Source organism: Staurois parvus, unplaced genomic scaffold (genome assembly GCF_062004578.1).
Source record: "Staurois parvus isolate SC_StPar_1 unplaced genomic scaffold, SC_StPar_1.0 ptg001329l, whole genome shotgun sequence".
Classification (NCBI taxonomy): domain Eukaryota; kingdom Metazoa; phylum Chordata; class Amphibia; order Anura; family Ranidae; genus Staurois; species Staurois parvus.
This window is the reverse complement of record NW_028319125.1, coordinates 960,001-981,126: the sequence shown is the minus strand read 5'-3', so window position 1 is coordinate 981,126 and position 21,126 is coordinate 960,001. Positions and strand designations below refer to the sequence as shown.

Genomic DNA, 21,126 nt, shown 5'->3' with positions numbered 1-21,126 from the left:
TCTTTACATTTTTGGTTTTGCTTTATATTGCCTTCTGTAGAAAAAAAAAAGTAAAATAAATGAAAGGTCTGTATTATGGCACAGATTTCGAGGTTAGATCACAGATGCTTCTGTAACCCTCAGGAGCAAATTCAAGCCAATTGCACACATATGTGTAGCACTACCCCCTTAGGAGTTGCTGAAGATTTGGTTCCTCCTATAGGCCTGCACAGCCAGGCAACACGCATTATCTTCCAGACTTGCACTCCAGAGACAGTAAACAGTCCTTGAACTTGTTTTTTGGATTTTATTAGGGGATTTGAACTTGGATGGGGATGAGGGATACATGGGATGCCCATGGAACTGTTAAATGGAGGACAACTTTCTGAAACTGTACAAGTGCTCAGAAGGCTTTCTCTTCCTTGGAGAGATATCCAGCCTCTTCTGATGTACCATCCCAAACCCCAAGATAGTTCTCCTCTAACCAGCTGTCTGGAGGAATCCCTGGACAAGGGGACCCAGATTCTGCTGCTTTGATGTACAATTAGCTGGGGCTAATTAGGTTTCCCACTTAATTGCCCTCTACTCCGGTCCAGGGAGTGTAGAAATACTCACTGTCCTCTCTTCTGCAAGCTTCAGATTGGTAGCTGCCTTCAGGCCTTGTTCTGGGCTGGCTCCTTCCTTAGCTTCACAGATGGTTCACTCTCAGGGGACCAGTGAAGTTCAGTTTTCCCTCTGTCCTGATCCTTCCTGGAGGCAGGCCACTTCCCTGGGCCCCCTCCCAGTCTCCATACGCCAGCTCCTGCTCTCACATCTGCCACCCAAATGCTCCCTGCCACTGAGCAGGCTACTTTATGCTTAAGGGCTGTCCCAACCCCATGCCAAGCCTCCTGCTTGGTATTTGCACCTTTTTTTACTATGGACAACTTTGTGTCCCAAAGTGTGCAAAATTATGGATTGACATACTTGGTACCTAGACACAACCTCATCTTTTATATTTTACCAAAATGTGAGTAATATAGGGGTTGAATTACTAAAGGCAAATAGACTGTGCACTCTGCAAGTGCAGTTGCTCCAGAGCTTAGTAAATGAACAGAAGCTCTGCTGACTGCCATTATCTAATCATGTGCAAGAAAAAATGCTGGTTTTTAAAAATTTTCCTTGCATGTGATTGGCTATTCTTTAACGCTTGACCTCATTTACTAAGCTTTGGAACAACTGCATGTGCAAAGAGTACAGTCTATTTGCCTTTAGTAAATCAACCCCGTTGTGTTTGTGTGCACTGAAGTGAATTAGTGTATTTTTTAATTAAAAATACGGGTTTAATATACAGTTGTCACCATTTTATTCTCCATGAGTCTCTACTTTCAGCAAATAATACATTTGGGGGCTTTAACTAATCTTCCGGCCTAACATGCATGTTAACACGTGTGCAAAAAAGGGTAAAAATGGCACTGGTAGCAAAGAGGCTTAAAGGGCTAAAACATGGGGAAATGTCCATGTATTTCAGAGATAAACTGCATCGGTTTTACCTTTCTCTGACACACACTTTAACCTCCTTAGCGGTAATCCCAAGTGTAGCTCGGGGTAAAATTTCTATACCAAGAGCGTAACCCCGAGCTACACTCAGGCTTACCATGCGGCGTTGCTCTGGGGGTCCCTGCAGCACTTACCTTTCCGCGATGTGTCCCCTGCAGCGTCCCCGGCCATCTCCTCCGGCCGATGCCGGCATCCCGCTCCTGTGTTCCGGTCCCTGGGACGTCGGGACGTACGGGCGCCGGAACCGGCGGGAAATTTGAAATTTTTAAAAAATGTCATTTTTGCTGTCATTGCTGTTTCAATGCATTTCACATATATTTTGTCCCGAGTGCTTTGTCCTGTGCCCTGCCTGCATTTTGAATGTTCTTTCTGCCTGGAAACGTAGAAAAGTCCATGGCGTCCAAAAAGCGTCCCTTTACGTCAAAAGCGGTTTTAGAACAGCAATAGTAGATCAGAACCACTTGCAGAATTGAGTGATAATGATTCGTGGGGAAATTCGTCATCAGACACCGAAAACGATTTTGCGACTTTGCTCAGCGATGTGCGAATTTGCCTCTGTATTTCAAATTTCAGTGTTTTTGGTTTGATTATATTATTGAATTAAATTTATTATTATCTTATTATTTTTTATGATTATTTATTAAATTATAATTTATGATTTCAAATTTTACCATATCCGGAAAGTTTACTAGACTCTTGCTCGGACAGATTTCAGTGAGTTATTCCTAAAAATTACAGCCTACAATAAAAAACGACATATTTCCATGCAAAAAAATGGTACCGCTTTCAGCACAAAAAAATCGGAAAGAATCATACCGCCAAGGAGGTTAAAAGAACCAAAAACCTTTCCTAATGACCTCAATGCATTTTGCTGAAAAGGTGATATTTCACTGAAATCTCATTATTGTTGCCTAAACTTCTAAAACTAAAACCTCTGAGAAACTAAACCTCTGAATTTTCTTCATTATAATCAATTCACAAGGCATCCTCACCCCTAAATGTGCAGAAAAAAAGGGGACACACAATACAAACACAACACATAAATATCCTTTTACCCTAGGTTCACACCTAAGCATTTTCTGCAGCGTTTTGGAGTTTTAAATCTGCCTAGCACCAAGAAAAAAAATGCATAAAAAATGCAGCAAAAACACAAAATGCAACGCAATGCAGAAATGGCTCAAACGCAGCCTACATAGGTGAGAACCTAGCCTTAGGGTATATCTAGAAAGCACTGCTAGCAATATAGACATATTTATTTATTTTCATAAACATCTAGTAAAAACAGGTATCCAAAAACACACATAAATATCCAGCTAACACACTAATGCATAATTAAAGTAATTTAAACCTATCAAACAACCCATCAGTAAACAAATGAGCTAACTGGATACAATGTAATCAAATTGCTACATACATAATTACCCTTTCACAGTATTTACTACATAGAAAATTAGTCTTTTATATGGTATGTTTATTATAACCTTTTAGACGTAGGTGACCTGGGTCGTTCTAGCGTTGGACTCATGTTGATATTAACTGGTCCTTTGACTAATTTTTTTTTCACCTTTGGATTGTGGATAGATTTATTTTAACCGATTCCTGCCAATTGTAAGGAGATATGAGGTCTCACGGAAGTGGGTCTTCTGTGTTACTATATACACTCACTGGCCACTTTATTAGGTACAGTGAAGGAAATAAGTATTTGATCCCCTGCTGATTTTGAATGTTTGCCCACTCACAAAAAAATGATCAGTCTAAAATCGAATGTTCGGTGTATTGTTACACCGAGAGATAGAATAGCAACAAAAAATTCAAAAGAAATGCATGTCTAACAAATTATGCACTGATTTGCATGTTCATAAGGGAAATAAGTATTTAATCCCCTATCATTCAGCAAGATTTCTGGCTACCAGGTGTCTTTCATACAGGTAACAAGCTGAGATTAGAAGCAGTCTCTTAAAGGGAGTGCTGCTAATCTCATGTTGCTACCTGTATAAAAGACACCTGTCCACAGGAGCAATCAAACAATCAGATTCCAAACAATTAAAGGGTTACTAAACCCCGGACCCTGCATTCACTATATCTGGTCTCCCCGGACCCTGCATTCACTATATCTGGTCTCCCCGGACCCTGCATTCACTATATCTGGTCTCCCCGGACCCTGCATTCACTATATCTGGTCTCCCCGGACCCTGCATTCACTATATCTGGTCTCCCCGGACCCTGCATTCACTATATCTGGTCTCCCCGGACCCTGCATTCACTATATCTGGTCTCCCCGGACCCTGCATTCACTATATCTGGTCTCCCCGGACCCTGCATTCACTATATCTGGTCTCCCCGGACCCTGCATTCACTATATCTGGTCTCCCCGGACCCTGCATTCACTATATCTGGTCTCCCCGGACCCTGCATTCACTATATCTGGTCTCCCCGGACCCTGCATTCACTATATCTGGTCTCCCCGGACCCTGCATTCACTATATCTGGTCTCCCCGGACCCTGCATTCACTATATCTGGTCTCCCCGGACCCTGCATTCACTATATCTGGTCTCCCCGGACCCTGCATTCACTATATCTGGTCTCCCCGGACCCTGCATTCACTATATCTGGTCTCCCCGGACCCTGCATTCACTATATCTGGTCTCCCCGGACCCTGCATTCACTATATCTGGTCTCCCCGGACCCTGCATTCACTATATCTGGTCTCCCCGGACCCTGCATTCACTATATCTGGTCTCCCCGGACCCTGCATTCACTATATCTGGTCTCCCCGGACCCTGCATTCACTATATCTGGTCTCCCCGGACCCTGCATTCACTATATCTGGTCTCCCCGGACCCTGCATTCACTATATCTGGTCTCCCCGGACCCTGCATTCACTATATCTGGTCTCCCCGGACCCTGCATTCACTATATCTGGTCTCCCCGGACCCTGCATTCACTACAGCTGGTCTCCCCGGACCCTGCATTCACTATAGCTGGTCTCCCAGGACCCTGCATTCACTATATTCCAAACTCTCCACCATGGAAAGACCAAAGATCTGTCCAAGGATGTCAGGGACAAGATTGTAGACCTACACAAGGCTGGACTGGGCTACCAAACTACTTGTTGCTTTCTGTCTCTCAGTGTTACAATACACCTACCATTCGATTTTTAGACTGATCATTTCTCTGTGAGTGGGCAAACATTCAAAATCAGCAGGGGATCAAATACTTATTTCCTTCACTGTACACCTGTTCAATTGCTCAGTAATGCAAATTGCTAATCGGCCAATCACATGGCAGCAACTCAATGCATTTAGGCATCTAGACGTGGTGAAGATGACTTGCTGAAGTTTAAACTGAGCATCAGAATGGGGAAGAAAGGGGATTTAAGTGACTTTGAACATGGCATGGTTGTTGGTGCCAGACGGGCTTGTCTGAGTATTTCAAAAACTGCTGATCTACTGGGATTTTCACACACAACCATCTCTAGAGTTTACAGAGAATGGTCCTAAAAAGAGAAAATATCAAGTGAGTGGCAGTTGTGTGGATGAAAATGCCTTGTTGATGTCAGAGGAGAATGGGCAGACTGGTTCGAGGTGATACATAACTGTAACTCATATCAATATGGACCAAAATATGTATTTCCAACACCTTGTTGAATCTATGCCATGATGAATTAAGGCAGTTGTGAAGGCAAAAGGGGGTCCAACCCGATACTAGCAAGGTGTACCTAATAAAGTGGCTGGTGAGTATATATGCGCACCTGTGTTTGTGTCTAAAGTTCGCTCAATTGCACACCCCAAGCACAAGGTCTGAGACAGCTCCTGGTCTTGTACCAATGATCAGGAGCCAAGGAGATTGGCTCTGGGTCAGCCAATAACTGTGATCGCTTGTTGTAGGCACCTCCCTTGCATCTCTCTTCTCTATGTAAAGGGAAGGATACAAAGAGTCTTTAAGGGCTCTTTCACATAGATGGCTAGGGAGCAGTAAAAGAAAAAGGCAGTTGAGCAGTGGTTTTACTGCTCCTCGAACATCCACCTATACACAGAAATGCAGCCGCTCAGGGCTTACACATTCGGTGGCAGTAGTATCAGTGGGAGGAATAGTGCCCCATATTTGGCTTCAGGGGAATGAACAATGCTCCATCATTGGTGTCAGTGGGAGGAACAGTGCCTCAAAGACAATTGAGCAGTGGTTTTACTGCTCCTCGACCATCCACCTATACACAGAAATGCAGCCGCTCAGGGCTTACACATTCCGGTGGCAGTAGTATGAGTGGGAGGAACAGGAGCGGACTGACAACTCATGGGGCCCCCGGGCAATAGGGGATCATGGGGCCCCTGTGTCCTTGCCCAAACTCAATAAAGCCTATGAAAAAGGTACCAGGGGCATCTCATGGGGCCCCCTACTGACCCCGGGCCCTCGGGCAGTGCCCGAGTTTTCAAATGGTCAGTCTGCCCCTGGGGAGGAATAGTGCCCCATATTTGTCTTCAAGGGAAATGAACAACGCTCCACCATTGGTGTCAGTGGGAGGAATAGTGCCCCATATTTGGCTTCAGGGGAATGAACCACGCCCCACCATTGGTGTCAGTGAGAGGAATAGTGCCCCATATTTGGCTTCAGGGGAATGAACCACGCCCCACCATTGGTGTCAGTGAGAGGAATAGTGCCCCATATTTGGCATCAGGGGAATGAACAATGCCCCACCATTGGTGTCAGTGGGAGGAACAGTGCCCCATATTTGGCTTCAAGGGAAATGAACAACGCTCCACCATTGGTGTCAGTGGGAGGAATAGTGCCCCATATTTGGCTTCAGGGGAATGAACCACGGGCCACCATTGGTGTCAGTGAGAGGAATAGTGCCCCATATTTGGCTTCAGGGGAATGAACAACACCCCATCATTGGTGTCAGTGGGAGGAATAGTGCCTCATATTTGGCTTCAGAGGAATGAACAACGCCCCATCATTGGTATCAGTTGGAGGAACAGTGCCTCAAAAGGTCAGATAAAGGCAAGCAAAGGGTCACATCCAACTCGTGGGCCACAGTTTGGAGACCACTGGTATAGAGGAATATTTTTGTGGTTTGTCGGTATTTTCCATCACTTCTTGTCCCTGTTACAAATTTTTAGCAGTTTCATGTACTTTTTAAATAGTTACAATGAAATCCCTTATAAACAAATACGTCTCACCTTCGTGTCCTTTGTAAAGAGATGGAATATGTGCTGTTTGAGAGTCTCGATTGCAGTGTTTAGCTTGGTTTCCGCCAGCCGGCACTCATCAGCGTCGGACTGCGTTGTGTTGTGCCTAAAAAATAAAAGTTCATTGCCGAGTTATAACAACTTTCCATAAACTGAGCTGCTGGAGAGAACCTCGCAGGCTAAGTGAAGGGGACAGGGAGCTCTTCAAGACTCTGTGGCTTTTTTGTTTTGCTGCCCAGAGCAACCAAATTCCATTGTGGTTCTAAAGGAAGCAAAGGAAGAAAAACACGGCGTTGCAAGGAAATAAATCCTTTTCTTTAAAATAAGATCTGGAAATAGGAAAGGCAGTTCAGGGTGGACCTTGATTTGAACTATGGTCTAAGCAAAAAAGATCTTCACTGAACAGAACGCCAGCTGCTTGTATAGACATGCTATGAGACCGCTTTACTGGTGGAGAGTTTACTCATATAGAATAAAAAGACAAGTATGAGCTTTTTCTCCCTCGAAATGCATTGGCTGTTTTATTGTGAACAATTAAAGGGTTACTAAACCCCGGACCCTGCATTCACTATATCCGGTCTCCCCGGACCCTGCATTCACTATATCCGCTCTCCCCGGACCCTGCATTCACTATATCCGGTCTCCCCGGACCCTACATTCACTATATCCGGTCTCTCCAGATCCTGCATTCACTATATCTGGTCTCCCCGGACCCTGCATTCACTATATCTGGTCTCCCCGGACCCTGCATTCACTATATCCGGTCTCCCCAGACCCTGAATTCACTATATCCGGTCTCCCCGAACCCTGCATTCACTATATCTGGTCTCCCCGGACCCTGCATTCACTATATCTGGTCTCCCCGGACCCTGCATTCACTATATCCGGTCTCCCCGGACCCTGCATTCACTATATCTGGTCTCCCCGGACCCTGCATTCACTATATCCGGTCTCCCCGGACCCTGCATTCACTATATCTGGTCTCCCCGGACCCCGCATTCACTATATCCGGTCTCCCCGGACCCTGCATTCACTATATCCGGTCTCCCAGGACCCCGCATTCACTATATCCGGTCTCCCCGGACCCTGCATTCACTATATCTGGTCTCCTCGGACCCTGCATTCACTATATCTGGTCTCCTCGGACCCTGCATTCACTCTGTCTGGTCTCCCACAGTACACACAACATGGAAGTGCAATTACAGTGGTCTTAATGGTCTTCCCCTATATATGGGTCATTTGCTTGTCTGGTTGCCTTGGCTCTGATGAAAGGAGTGCATCTCCCGAAATGCGCCAGCTATTACAACTGGTAAGTTGTTCCACAAGATCCCCTCTACCTGCGACTGATTTACTTGACTATATGTCTATTTTCATGGTCCTTTTGTGAGTATGCACTTGTCATTTTTTTATAATAAAGTATTTAATACCACAGTAATGCCCAAGGAGAGTGCGCCCTGTTGTGTTTTCTCTTGTCAGTGCTAAGATTATCCCGTCTTCAGAGCGTTGCAACTCAACCAGTGACAGTTACCGTGAGACTCTGCGGAGCACAAAGATTTGAGCGCTGGTGGTTTTTTTACTTTGACTTCGATGGAAGTGCAATTAGTTTAGTAAATATAAACTGCTAATTGCCTTTTTTCATCAGCAGTTAGAACAGTCTTTTGACTTCTATCAGTGTCTGGCTGAGCACTGGTTAAAGCTTGTAGGAGGAGTTTTCATTCTCCCCTGATTGTCCTAAGAGGCTGCATAACCTCTGAGTCTCTGGACAGTGCTGATTGGCCCTGTGCTGATCACATGCACCCTCCCAAGAAAAAAAAACTCTCTAGCAATACACACCAAAGTGAGCATGTGCAGCTTGCCCCCAAGGCTCTATTCTATCAGCAGATTAATTGGGGACAGTAGAAGAAGTGGAAAATCTGGTCTCCCCAGATCCTGCATTCACTATATCTGGTCTCCCCGGACCCTGCATTCACTATATCCGGTCTCCCCAGACCCTGAATTCACTATATCCGGTCTCCCCGAACCCTGCATTCACTATATCTGGTCTCCCCGGACCCTGCATTCACTATATCCGCTCTCCCCGGACCCTGCATTCACTATATCCGGTCTCCCCGGACCCTGCACTCACTATATCTGGTCTCCCCGGACCCTGCATTCACTATATCCGGTCTCCCCGGACCCTGCATTCACTATATCCGGTCTCCCCAGACCCTGCATTCACTATATCCGGTCTCCCCGGACCCTGCATTCACTATATCCGGTCTCCCCGGACCCTGCATTCACTATATCCAACAAATCCTTTTCGTGATAAAACCTATAAATCCCCCATAAAACCCAAAATAAAATTTATAAATATAATCAATTTATACAATCAAAATAAATGTTAATCACTTAAACTTAAAAATTGTGTTCAATTAAAGTCACTCCCAATTATGTCTCAAAATCACAAAATAAATTCCATAAAATAAAATAAAATCCCAATGTGTCCAAAATCCAAGTTCCAAATTTTTCACTTCAATCCAGTTAAAAGGAAACTGATCCTACATATTCCTTGAAAACCTCAAAAAAAAAGGAAAAAGAAAATTCATAGTGTATTATCTTTTTAAATATATGTACTTCACTCTGTGCAAAGCACAAAATAACTCTTAAAAAAAAACAAAAACTTGTGCAGGTAATATATAAATGTATACTTATTCTCCCACTGCATAAATCAATAAATAAATAAATAAAACCCAAAACATGAAAAACTCGTGATCACTTCAACCACTTGTGAATAGTGATACTAGGTACTAGTACCCTCTATAATCCAGCCAAAAGTGATACCAGGTACAATTACCCTCTTGAAGTATTCTCAAGCATGGGCTAACATAGGAAATCCATATCTTTCAATCCTTCATTTCAAGGGTATTCCTCCAAACTCCTCGTAAAGAAACAAAGGCTCTTAGGCAGAATTCACATTATAGAAACAAATTTAATCGTAAGTTACATTAAAAACAGGAAAATCCAGCTTCCAACATTGCTCTCTCAATGGCTCTGTACTGACTGAACAAACTTTTGGTTCACTATATCTGGTCTCCCCGGACCCTGCATTCACTATATCCGGTCTCCCCGGACCCTGCATTCACTATATCCGGTCTCCCCGGACCCTGCATTCACTATATCCGGTCTCCCCGGACCCTGCATTCACTATATCCGGTCTCCCCGGACCCTGCATTCACTATATCTGGTCTCCCCGGACCCCGCATTCACTATATCCGGTCTCCCCGGACCCCGCATTCACTATATCCGGTCTCCCCGGACCCCGCATTCACTATATCCGGTCTCCCCGGACCCTGCATTCACTATATCCGGTCTCCCCGGACCCTGCATTCACTATATCTGGTCTTCCCGGACCCTGCATTCACCATATCCGGTCTCCCCAGGCCCTGCATTCACCATATCTGCTCTCCCAGGACCCTGAATTCACTATATCCGCTCTCCCTGGGCCCTGCATTCACCATATCCGCTCTCTCAGGACCCTGCATTCACTATATCCGGTCTCCTCGGACCCTGCATTCACTATATCCGGTCTCCCTGGACCCTGCATTCACTATATCCGCTCTCCCTGGACCCTGCATTCACTATATCTTGTGTTCCCAGACCCTGCATTTACTATATCTGGTCTCCTTGGACCCTGCATTCACTATATTCGGTCTCCCCGGACCCTGCATTCACCATATCTGCTCTCCCAGGACCCTGAATTCACTATATCCGCTCCCCCCGGACCCTGCATTCATTATATCTGGTCTCCCACAATGCACAGAACATGGAAATGCAATTATTTTAGTAAATATAAATTGCTAAATATCTTTTTTCATCAGCAGTATATAGCAGTCTTGTGACTTCTAACAGTGTCCAGCAGAGCACTGGTTAAAACGTGTAGGAGGAGTTTTCATTCTCCCCTGATTGTCCTATGAGGCTGCATAACCCCTGACCCCTTGTCTGGACAGTGCTGATTGGCCCTGTGCTGTTCACATGCACCCATCCAAGAAAAAAAAAACTTCTCTAGCAACACACACCAAACTGAGCATGTGCAGCTTGCACCCAAGGCTCCGTTCATATCAGCAGATGGATTGGGGACAGTAGAAGACAGGGAAAGGATCAGAGAAGTCAGGATCAAACAGCGTTTTTACACAATGCGGAGGATTAGCCAGTTAGAGTATAACAAGCATGCTTTACTGCATATACAGACTGATTTCACTGTTTATTTAGTTATTTCAGGTACTTGTATAGCGCCGTCAATTTACACAGCACTTTACATATATATTGTACATTCACATCAGTCCCTAACCCTCAAGGGGTGTACAATCTAAGGTCCCTAATTCACAATCATGCATACACATACTAGGACCAACTTAGATAGGATCCAATTAACCTGCCAGCATATCTTTGAAGTGTGGCAGGAAACCAGAGTACCCGGAGGAAACCCACGCAGTCACAGGGAGAACATGCAAACTCCAGGCAGGTGGTGCTGTGGTTGGGATTTGAAACAATGACCCTTGTACTGCCAGGCGGAAGTGCTAACCATTTATCCACTATGCTGCACACTTGTGGGCTTAGTAACACTTTAAGCACACCCTCTAACATGCATGCCTGAGCTAAAGGCAGATGGATTCCAGAAAGTAAAGTCCACATGAATCATCTGCCCTTACTCAAGATGGTCACAGTCAGAAATGCTAAGGGGGTGTTCTTCAAAGTGACTTCCCAGCAAAAATAAAGCATGGAGATGTGGAAGGATGGGGGAGTTTGCTTTGAATATAAAAGAAAAAATTAATGTCTTTCCCGCCGTCCTATAGCAAATATACTGTTACAGGGCTGCAGGGGTGCGCAAAATCACATATATATATATATACATGATTTTGCATTTTCGGGTAAGTTTCTGCCATTCGCAGCCTCGACTGTCAATCACCGGGTACCGGCCTGTGATTACTTGCCGGCGTCAGGTGATTGCCGAGCATCTCCAACAGGGGAGGGGGGGACTGGTTGTAAACAATACAGTTATCTCCCCTGTCAGCTCCTGCACACTGCTTTGCATGGCTGTGCATAGCAGAGCCATACAAAGCAGTGTGCTTACAGTAAGGCACAAACACAGCCCAGTATGTAAAACAGCACACAGTTAACCCTTTGATCGCCCCATATGTTAACCCCTTCCTGTCCAGTGCCATTAGTACAGTGTCAGTGCTTTTTATTAGCACTGATCACTGTATTGGTGTAACTGGGGATGCAAGTGACACCAATTCAGATTCCCCCCCAGTGTCAGAATGCCCGCCACAGGGACGCGGAACTCTATAAGTCACTGATTGCTGCCATTACTAGTGGAAAGAAAAAATCCCAGGATATACACCGCCATTTGTAAACACTATAACTTTCAAGTAAACCAATTAATTTGCACATCGGCCTTTTGGCTAAGATCAAGTGTAGTATCTGTTCTTATCAGTGTCCAGTGGGGGTGCTCCCGGCCATTCTAGCTTTGCGGGGATGGCTGTTGTATAGTACCCTCACTGGTATGATGGGGGTCTGGAAGGCTAGTACCGGGGGGACAGAAAGCGTGGTGCCCACGAGTAGAGGCTGGGGCCCGTGAGTGATTCCCCCGAGAAGACCGGAAGGACCCAGTACCTCCTGATTTGGACGGATCAACCTTGTCTGGCCAGGGTCGGGAAGGTAGAAAGTCCGCAAACTCTGTGCCCCCTGAGTGGACGCCCTCAGGGGTGCCACTAGTAACACCTGCGTGTGGGACCCCACAGTGTGAAGATGGCACAAGGTCACTGTGTTTTCACTCTTTTTGCAGAAGCGCCCTTAGGACCAGGCCTTTTGGCTAGGACCAGGGCAATTTTTGCTACAGGCCTCAGGGCCTGGTCCGTGCACAATTTGGCACGGCCACTTTTTTTTTTTTCTATTTATTTAATTTATTTACACTCCCACGTTTTGTCACTTTTTCTTACTTTTGTGTGTGTTTTCCACAGGATGGAGGGTGTGGGTCCTCGGGCCTGCCCTGAAGTCTAGGGGGAGGATGTGTGGCCTTTTGGTTCCTTCCTCCCCTGATCCCTAGGGGGTTTTCTCTTCGGGAGAGCCCCCTGACCAAGTACTGGGTGTCTGGCTTCGGCTGGACACAAGGAACGGTGGTCCACCAGGCCTTTTGGCCAGGAGGACCAAATGGGAACCTTGTCCCTGTCTGGAGCTTCGTGCCCCGGGGGATCAGGGTAGTGGTCCATCCCCTTTAGGGGTAGGACAAACACACCCCTAAGTGCACTTTTTCGTGTGGTGTTTTGCACTTGCACTTTTTTTGTGAACACTTACGGGTTTTTTCGTTATAGTTGCACGTTTGCGGACTTAAAAAAAAAAAATAATTAATTTGCACGTATTGGGATTTTTTTTTACCAAAGACATGGAGCAGAATACATTTTGTCCTAAATTTGATTTTTTAATTTTTTTTACTGGACATGTTTTAACCACTTCCCGTCTGGCCGCTGGGTCGGGTGGCCATTTATAAACGGCCTCCCCGCACCCTGCTTGTGCGCGCTCCCCGGGAGTGCTCAGCACCGCGATCCAGTGCCCGCTGTGTCCTCCGGACACAATGAAACACCGATCGTCGGACGGGAGGACCCGATCATGTGATCACTGATTGGCCAATCAGTGATCACATGCAGAGTAGTATGCAAGATGTCACTTGTGACATCATTGCTTACTACGTGTGAAATCTGTGAATGATCACAGAGGTCACATGGTACAAGGCTATTCACAACAGCCTTGTACCATGTGACAAGCTGTGACCAATCACAGCTCACACAGCATTTCTCAATGGCTGCATGAATGCAGCTAGAGAGAAGGAGAAATTGCTTTTACAGCCTTTCTGGGTGTAAAAGCAATCAGTGTAAAAAAAAAAAAAAAAAAATCTTCATCACCCCCCACAAGTATTACAGTGTCACCATGGTGACACTGTACTGCTAGGGTGCTAGATATGTAAAATAAATAAATAAATAATAATATAAAAAAATTAAAAAAATAGAAATAAAATTTTTAAAAATCAAACATTTTTGGTTATAAACTAATTTGGGTTATTTTTTTTGTTACTAAAAAGATAACGGAATAAATTTTGGCCAAGATTTATAATGAAATTCTATTTATTTGCAAACTTTTATAAGAAAAACACTTTTTTTTTTTCAAAATTTTTGGACTTTTTCATTTACATAGCAAAAAAAAAAATAAATACCACCAAAATAAAGTTTTATCTGTCTCAAAAAAATGCTAAAAAATTCATATGGGTACAGTGTTGCATGACTGCGCAATTGTCATTCAAAGTGTGATAGCATTAAAAGCTGAAAATTGGCCTGGACAGGAAAGGGGGTAAAAGCGTCCGGACTGGAAGTGGTTAATAGCAAAAAGTCAAAAATATTGTTTTTTTGCTCAAAATTGTTGTTTTTTTTCTTTTTTATAGCGCAAAAAATAAAACCGCACAGGCGATCAAATACCAACGAAAGAAAAAAAGGACATAAATTTCATTTTGGTGCAGCATTGTATGACCGCGCAATTGTCAGTTAAGGTACCGCAGCACTGTAATGCAAAAAATGGCGTGGTCAGGGAGCAGGGGAAAACCTCTGGAGGGCAAGGGGTTAAATAGCGCTTTTGGTGATTGGTACTCAGATACAATGTACTTCAGTGAAGTCGTAAAATTCTAATATCTCATCCCTTGCATGATCATATCAGGTCAGTGTCTCACTAGGCAGCAAGACCAGGATTAGAATGTCAGTCCCTTTAAAACCAGTTAGCAATACCCCCCCCCCCCCCACCCCCATGTGTCTGTCTTCGCCCTAACAATAGTATCAAGTAAATGGAGTAAATGGATTTGGTGGTCCTGAGAAGGAAATGTTGTAATTGCTACAAACAGCTGTTACGCTATGAAGTCCCCCAGGTTTTGCCGTTTTAATAAAGTTCAGTGGGAACAATTTAGGCAGGAAATTATTCTACGAATTATCTGAGAATGGAAAGGAAACTTCACCATAATAAATCTATCAATAGGAACCTCAGGAGAGACTGAAACTTACAGGCTAACTTTTGTTAATGCAGCCCGGTGACATAAGAACAGCCACAGAAGGCCATGCAGGTGCAATGGGGCCTGGAGGTGGAAGGGGGCCCCATTAGGGAGGTTGTTGAAACAATTTGAACATATAAAATGTGTGTACATGTGTAGGTAATGCATATCAATCACAGTATTATTGAGGTTTGAAGAGGTTGGTGTTGACACTGGCCCTGTACCCCTGTGACATTTCCAATCAAGAAGAGCTGAGGTCAGGTGTGTCTGTGAATTAGTCCCCTGCAGTGGGTGTGTCCAGGAATAGCACCCTTGCAGAGAGTGTGTCTGGGAATAGATCTCCCGCACAGGGTGTGTCTGGGAATAGCTCTCCCGCAGAGGATATGTCTGGGAATAGCTCTCCCGCAGAGGGGGTGTCTGGGAATAGCTCTCCCACAGAGGGTGTGTCTGGGAATAGCTCTCCCGCAGAGGGGGTGTCTGGGAATAGCTCTCCCGCAGAGGGTGTGTCTGGGAATAGCTCTCCCGCAGAGGGTGTGTCTGGGAATAGCTCTCCCGCAGAGGGTGTGTCTGGGAATAGCTCTCCCGCACAGGGTGTGTCTGGGAATAGCTCTCCCGCACAGGGTGTGTCTGGGAATAGCTCTCCCGCACAGGGTGTGTCTGGGAATAGCTCTCCCGCACAGGGTGTGTCTGGGAATAGCTCTCCCGCACAGGGTGTGTCTGGGAATAGCTCTCCCGCACAGGGTGTGTCTGGGAATAGCTCTCCCGCACAGGGTGTGTCTGGGAATAGCTCTCCCGCACAGGGTGTGTCTGGGAATAGCTCTCCCGCACAGGGTGTGTCTGGGAATAGCTCTCCCGCACAGGGTGTGTCTGGGAATAGCTCTCCCGCACAGGGTGTGTCTGGGAATAGCTCTCCCGCACAGGGTGTGTCTGGGAATAGCTCTCCCGCAGAGGATGTGTCTGGGAATAGCTCTCCCGCAGAGGGCGTGTCTGGGAATAGGTCTGCCGCAGAGGGCGTGTCTGGGAATAGGTCTGCCGCAGAGGGCGTGTCTGGGAATAGGTCTGCCGCAGAGGATGTGTCTGGGAATAGGTCTGCCGCAGAGGGCGTGTCTGGGAATAGCTCCCCTGCAGAGGGCGTGTCTGGGAATAGCTTTCCCGCAGAGGGCGTGTCTGGGAATAGCTCCCCTGCAGAGGGCGTGTCTGGGAATAGCTCCCCCGCAGAGGGCGTGTCTGGGAATAGCTCTCCCGCAGAGGGCGTGTCTGGGAATAGCTCTCCCGCAGAGGGCGTGTCTGGGAATAGCTCTCCCGCAGAGGGCGTGTCTGGGAATAGCTCTCCCGCAGAGGGCGTGTCTGGGAATAGCTCTCCCGCAGAGGGCGTGTCTGGGAATAGCTCTCCCGCAGAGGGCGTGTCTGTGAATAGCTCTCCCGCAGAGGGCGTGTCTGTGAATAGCTCTCCCGCAGAGGGCGTGTCTGTGAATAGCTCTCCCGCAGAGGGCGTGTCTGTGAATAGCTCTCCCGCAGAGGGCGTGTCTGTGAATAGCTCTCCCGCAGAGGGCGCTTCTGGGAATAGCTCTCCCGCAGAGGGCGTGTCTGGGAATAGCTCTCCCGCAGAGGGCGTGTCTGGGAATAGCTCTCCCGCAGAGGGCGTGTCTGGGAATTGCTCTCCCGCAGAGGATGTGTCTGCGAATTGCTCTCCTGCAGAGGGCGTGTCTTGGAATAGTTCTCCTGCACAGGGTGTGTCTGGGAATAGCTCTCATGCACAGGATGTGTCTGGGAATAGCTCTCCTGCAGAGGGCGTGTCTGGGAATTGCTCTCCCGCAGAGGATGTGTCTGGGAATAGCTCTCCCGCACAGGATGTGTCTGGGAATAGCTCTCCTGCAGAGGGTGTGTCTGGGAAATGGTCTCCTGCAGAGGATGTGTCTGGGAATTGCTCTCCTGCACAGGGTGTCTGGGAATAGCTCTCCCGCACAGGGTGTGTCTGGGAATAGCTCTCCTGCAGAGGATGTGTCTGGGAATTGCTCTCCTGCACAGGGTGTCTGGGAATAGCTCTCCTGCACAGGATGTGTCTGGGAATAGCTCTCCTGTGTTACAAACAGATAAACAAAAGGGGGTTCCCATATCACCAGGTCACCAAGGGCGAACAGAGGCACTACAGCAATGCCGAGAAGTAAAGCTACTGAGCAGGTAGACTGCGCTCCGAGCATTTTTAATTGAAAGTTTCTGTAAAGACCACAATGTCTGCAAACCAGCAGGTGGTCTCTTCGCAAAACTAGGCATGAGCGCAATATTTACAATGCACAGATTACACAAATGTGGTGTTTCTTTTATAATTAAGCTGTCAAGGAATTAGCTCAGGATTTTACGGACAAGCAACACATTGCATGGGCTTGTTCCAGTAATGACACAAAGGAAAGCTGAGTTCCAGATGCCAGGAATTCCCCCTCAGCAGGTTCACCTATTCATTGTATTCAGTAGACTGCAGTGTTTTCCCTGGATCCTGACCCTAACTCTTTTTACTGACCAGAGGTCATTAATGCCTACAGTGACCAGGCCAAATATAGCAGTGTTACAATATACGTAACAGTAGGTTTCTGTCTAATTTCCATACATAAATAGCTTTTATTTACTTTGTAGATTTATTTGGTACACTGTTTTATTAAAAGATACCCTGCTCTGTTTTTAGCATAGGCTTAAAAACTCACCAAAAAATGTAAAAAAAACAAAAAACAAAACTGTGTTTGTATTTTGTAATAATGTATTATTTTATTTAATCTTTAATCTTTTAATTCTTTTGTATCTAAAAGTTACACTAGGAAATAAATGGCATTGAAGAGGAACACTACAGCTTGAGACCTGGTTCACACTGATGCGGTCAGCAAATTACGCACCGCATCAGAATCGCACCCCATGCATGCAAACTTTTGCAGGTGTGTATGTTAAGTTAGCAACACCCGAATTCAGTCCGCAAAACGCGCTGCGATGTACAGAATCGGATCACGTAGGTGTGAATACCCATGCGATCCGATTCTAGTGCAGACCCAAAAAGGGTCCTGCACCTTTTTGGTGCGGGTGCGGTGCGATTAGAGCCATACAAAATTTATGGTTACAATCGCACCGCACACAAATCGCATGTGATTTGCACGGGAATGCGGTGCGGTTCCTGTCCGAATCACATGTGATATACCGTACTGCATGTATGTGAACCCAGGTTGAAGGTGTTTATTCGCAGAAAGGTATTTTTATCAATGAAACCCCCAGCCATCATGTGATCAGAGCTGACACAGTGATCATGTGATGAGGATCCAGTCTGGATACAGGTTATCAAAGGCGACCATAGCTGTCAGTGACAGTTGGGAGAGAGCCAGCAGCCACATAAACTGTCAGTTGCTCTCTCAAAGAGGAGGGCATTTATGTCCTGAAGAGTTGCATCATGCTGGGAATGGGAAACTTGAATGAACATTGGATTTTGTAACAGGCAGGGGGGGAGCCACTGAGAGGAAATGAATTATTGAAGAAAGATCCATTTTAATGACCATTAATGTCTATGAGGTTTATAGCATTGTTTCTCAGCTGGGGTGCTGTGGATTCTGGTGAGGGGTTATCAGGGGTGCCACGCTGCATCCACTATTTTTGCACAGCGTTGTGTTCCTATAATGTGGGTCTGCCACAAGCACCATGGAAATGCACAACGCTAAGTCGGGTGACTTTCAGGGCAGCCCCCGCATTCAGAAGTGTACAGAACTCCACCTTTGTTTAGACCTGCTGTACCTCCTGTCTTGTAACTCTTGTAAAAGATAAGGCACTTGAGGACTCTGATGTGAAAGGGAAGGAAGGGGGGGTTAGGGCTATGATATGAAAGGGAAGGAAGGGAGGGGGTTGAGGACTCTGATGTGAAAGGGAAGGAAAGGGGGGTTGAGGACTCTGATGTGAAAGGGAAGGAAGGGGGGGTTGAGGACTATGATGTGAAAGGGAAGGAAGGAGGGGGGGTTGAGGACTCTGATGTGAAAGGGAAGGAAGGGGGGCTTGAGGACTATGATGTGAAAGAAAAGGAAGGAGGGGTTGAGGACTCTTATGTGAAAGGGAAGGAAGGGGGGATTGAGGACTATGATGTGAAAGGGAAGGAAGGGGGGATTGAGGACTATGATGTGAAAGGGAAGGAAGGGGGGATTGAGGACTATGATGTGAAAGGGAAGGAAGGGGGGGGTTGAGGACTATGAAGTGAAAGGGAAGGAAGGGGGGGTTGAGGACTATGATGTGAAAGGGAAGGAAGGGGGGGGATTGAGGACTCTGATGTGAAAGGGAAGGAAGGGGGGGGGGTTGAGGACTCTGATGTGAAAGGGAAGGAAGGGGGGCTTGAGGACTATGATGTGAAAGGGAAGGAAGGTGGGATTGAGGACTATGATGTAAAAGGTATGGAAGGAGGGGTTGAGGACTCTGATGTGAAAGGGAAGGAAGGGGGGGTTGAGGACTATGATGTGAAAGGGAAGGAAGGGGGGGGATTGAGGACTCTGATGTGAAAGGGAAGGAAGGGGGGGGGTTGAGGACTCTGATGTGAAAGGGAAGGAAGGGGGGCTTGAGGACTATGATGTGAAAGGGAAGGAAGGTGGGATTGAGGACTATGATGTAAAAGGTATGGAAGGAGGGGTTGAGGACTCTGATGTGAAAGGGAAGGAAGGGGGGGTTGAGGACTCTGATGTGAAAGGGAAGGAAGGGGGGGTTGAGGACTATGATGTGAAAGGGAAGGAAGGGGGGGTTGAGGACCATGATGTGAAAGGGAAGGAAGGGGGGGTTGATGACTATGATGTGAAAGGAAAGGAAGGGGGGGGTTGAGGACTATGATGTGAAAGGGAAGGAAGGGGGACTCTGATGTTATTAGACGTGGCGGGGAGGGGGAGGGCTGAGGACTCTTATGTAAAAAGGAGGAGAGTTACTGAGGTGAAGGGGGGGGGCTGAGGACTCTGATGTGAAAGGATGAGAGGACAATTGAGGACTATGATGTGAACAGATGTGGAGAAGGGGAAAGTGGGATTGAGGACGTGAAGGGGCATGAGCTGAGGACTTTGATGTGAAGGGGGGAGAAGCAGACTCTAAATTGAAAAGGAGGGGATTACTGGGGATGTGGATGTGGGAAATGAGGGAGAGTGAGGACTGTCATATGAAAGGGGGGCTTAGACTGGGGACTCTTATATGAGTAGATGTAGGGGGGACTGAGGATTCTGGTGTAAGGGGGGAAATAAAGCACTGATGTGAAAGGATGAGGGGAAAACTGAGAACTCTGATGTGAAAGGGGGGACTGAGGACTCTGATGTGAAAAGATGGGGGGAAAACTGAATCTGATGTGAAAGGATGAGGGGAAAACTTAGGACTCTGATGTGAAAGGATGAGGGGAAATCTTGTTTTTGAGGGGTCACTCATATATTCACCATCAGTCTCCTGTGTGGACAGGGGGGTTGATTTGTTGAATCTTTTTTCCTTTTGGAAAGGGACCACGTTTATAAATATAGGTTTACCTACTCCACTTTTTGCAGCACCTTTTTTGATCCGAGTGGACTTGCACTTTGTAGGATCACTACACTTTTATGCATTATATTTGTTGCTGTTTATGTGTTCTTTATATTACATTTACATTTATATTACTAGCACTTCACCAGTGTTTATATTATTGTTTTTTACCTAATGAAGTCAGGTCAGGTGACAGCAGCTCTCTTGTAGTTCTCACCATTTAAAGCGCAGGAGGTCTTATTCACTTTTGTTTTTGTCTGTGTCCCCGTTACCCTAGGTTCACACTTAAGTGTTTTCTGCAGCGTTTTGCAGAAACGCAGTACAGTCTATTTAACATGATTTCATGTTTCCTATGGGACACATTCACATCTCCACGTTTTCACCCGGTACATTTTTTGGAAAGGGTCAGGTCAAAAAGTTGTGTTTTTGGTTCTATAGAGTTCAATGGAATCACTGCAGAAAAGCATGTAGTGCATTTTCGCTGCATTTTGTTGCGTTTTTGATGCGTTTTAAATCTGGCCAACAGCAAGAAATTGTTTTTAAAAATGACCCCCCCCGCAAGACGCGTCAAAAACGCAGGTGCAAAAATGCAAAACGCAATGCAGAAACAGGTCAGACGCAACCTACATAGGTGTGTACCTAGCCGTAGAGATGTTTCCTATCACTTCCTATCCTAACGTAGAATGAGGGGAGATCCCCCCAACAGGGACACAGAAACTGAGACAAAATGATCCTATTAAAAGTTGGAAAGAGCTCTGCCATTAGATACTAGATGGACAAAAGTATAAAAATTTCAAACCACAACAGTGAGAGGTATTTTCAGTTAAAGCGGAACTAAACCTTCCTGTTCTTTACAG

General features: G+C 46.1%; 1 protein-coding gene across 1 annotated transcript in view; it reads right to left on the bottom strand.

The window, feature by feature from the left end:
* Window positions 1-21,126, bottom strand: part of EXOC3L4 (exocyst complex component 3 like 4) — a 147,825-nt gene that overhangs the window by 37,118 nt on the left and 89,581 nt on the right. The window contains exon 8 of the mRNA XM_089661359.1: window positions 6,697-6,811. Coding sequence (XP_089517485.1) covers window positions 6,697-6,811 — 115 coding nt within the window. The remainder of the gene's footprint in view (window positions 1-6,696; window positions 6,812-21,126) is intronic.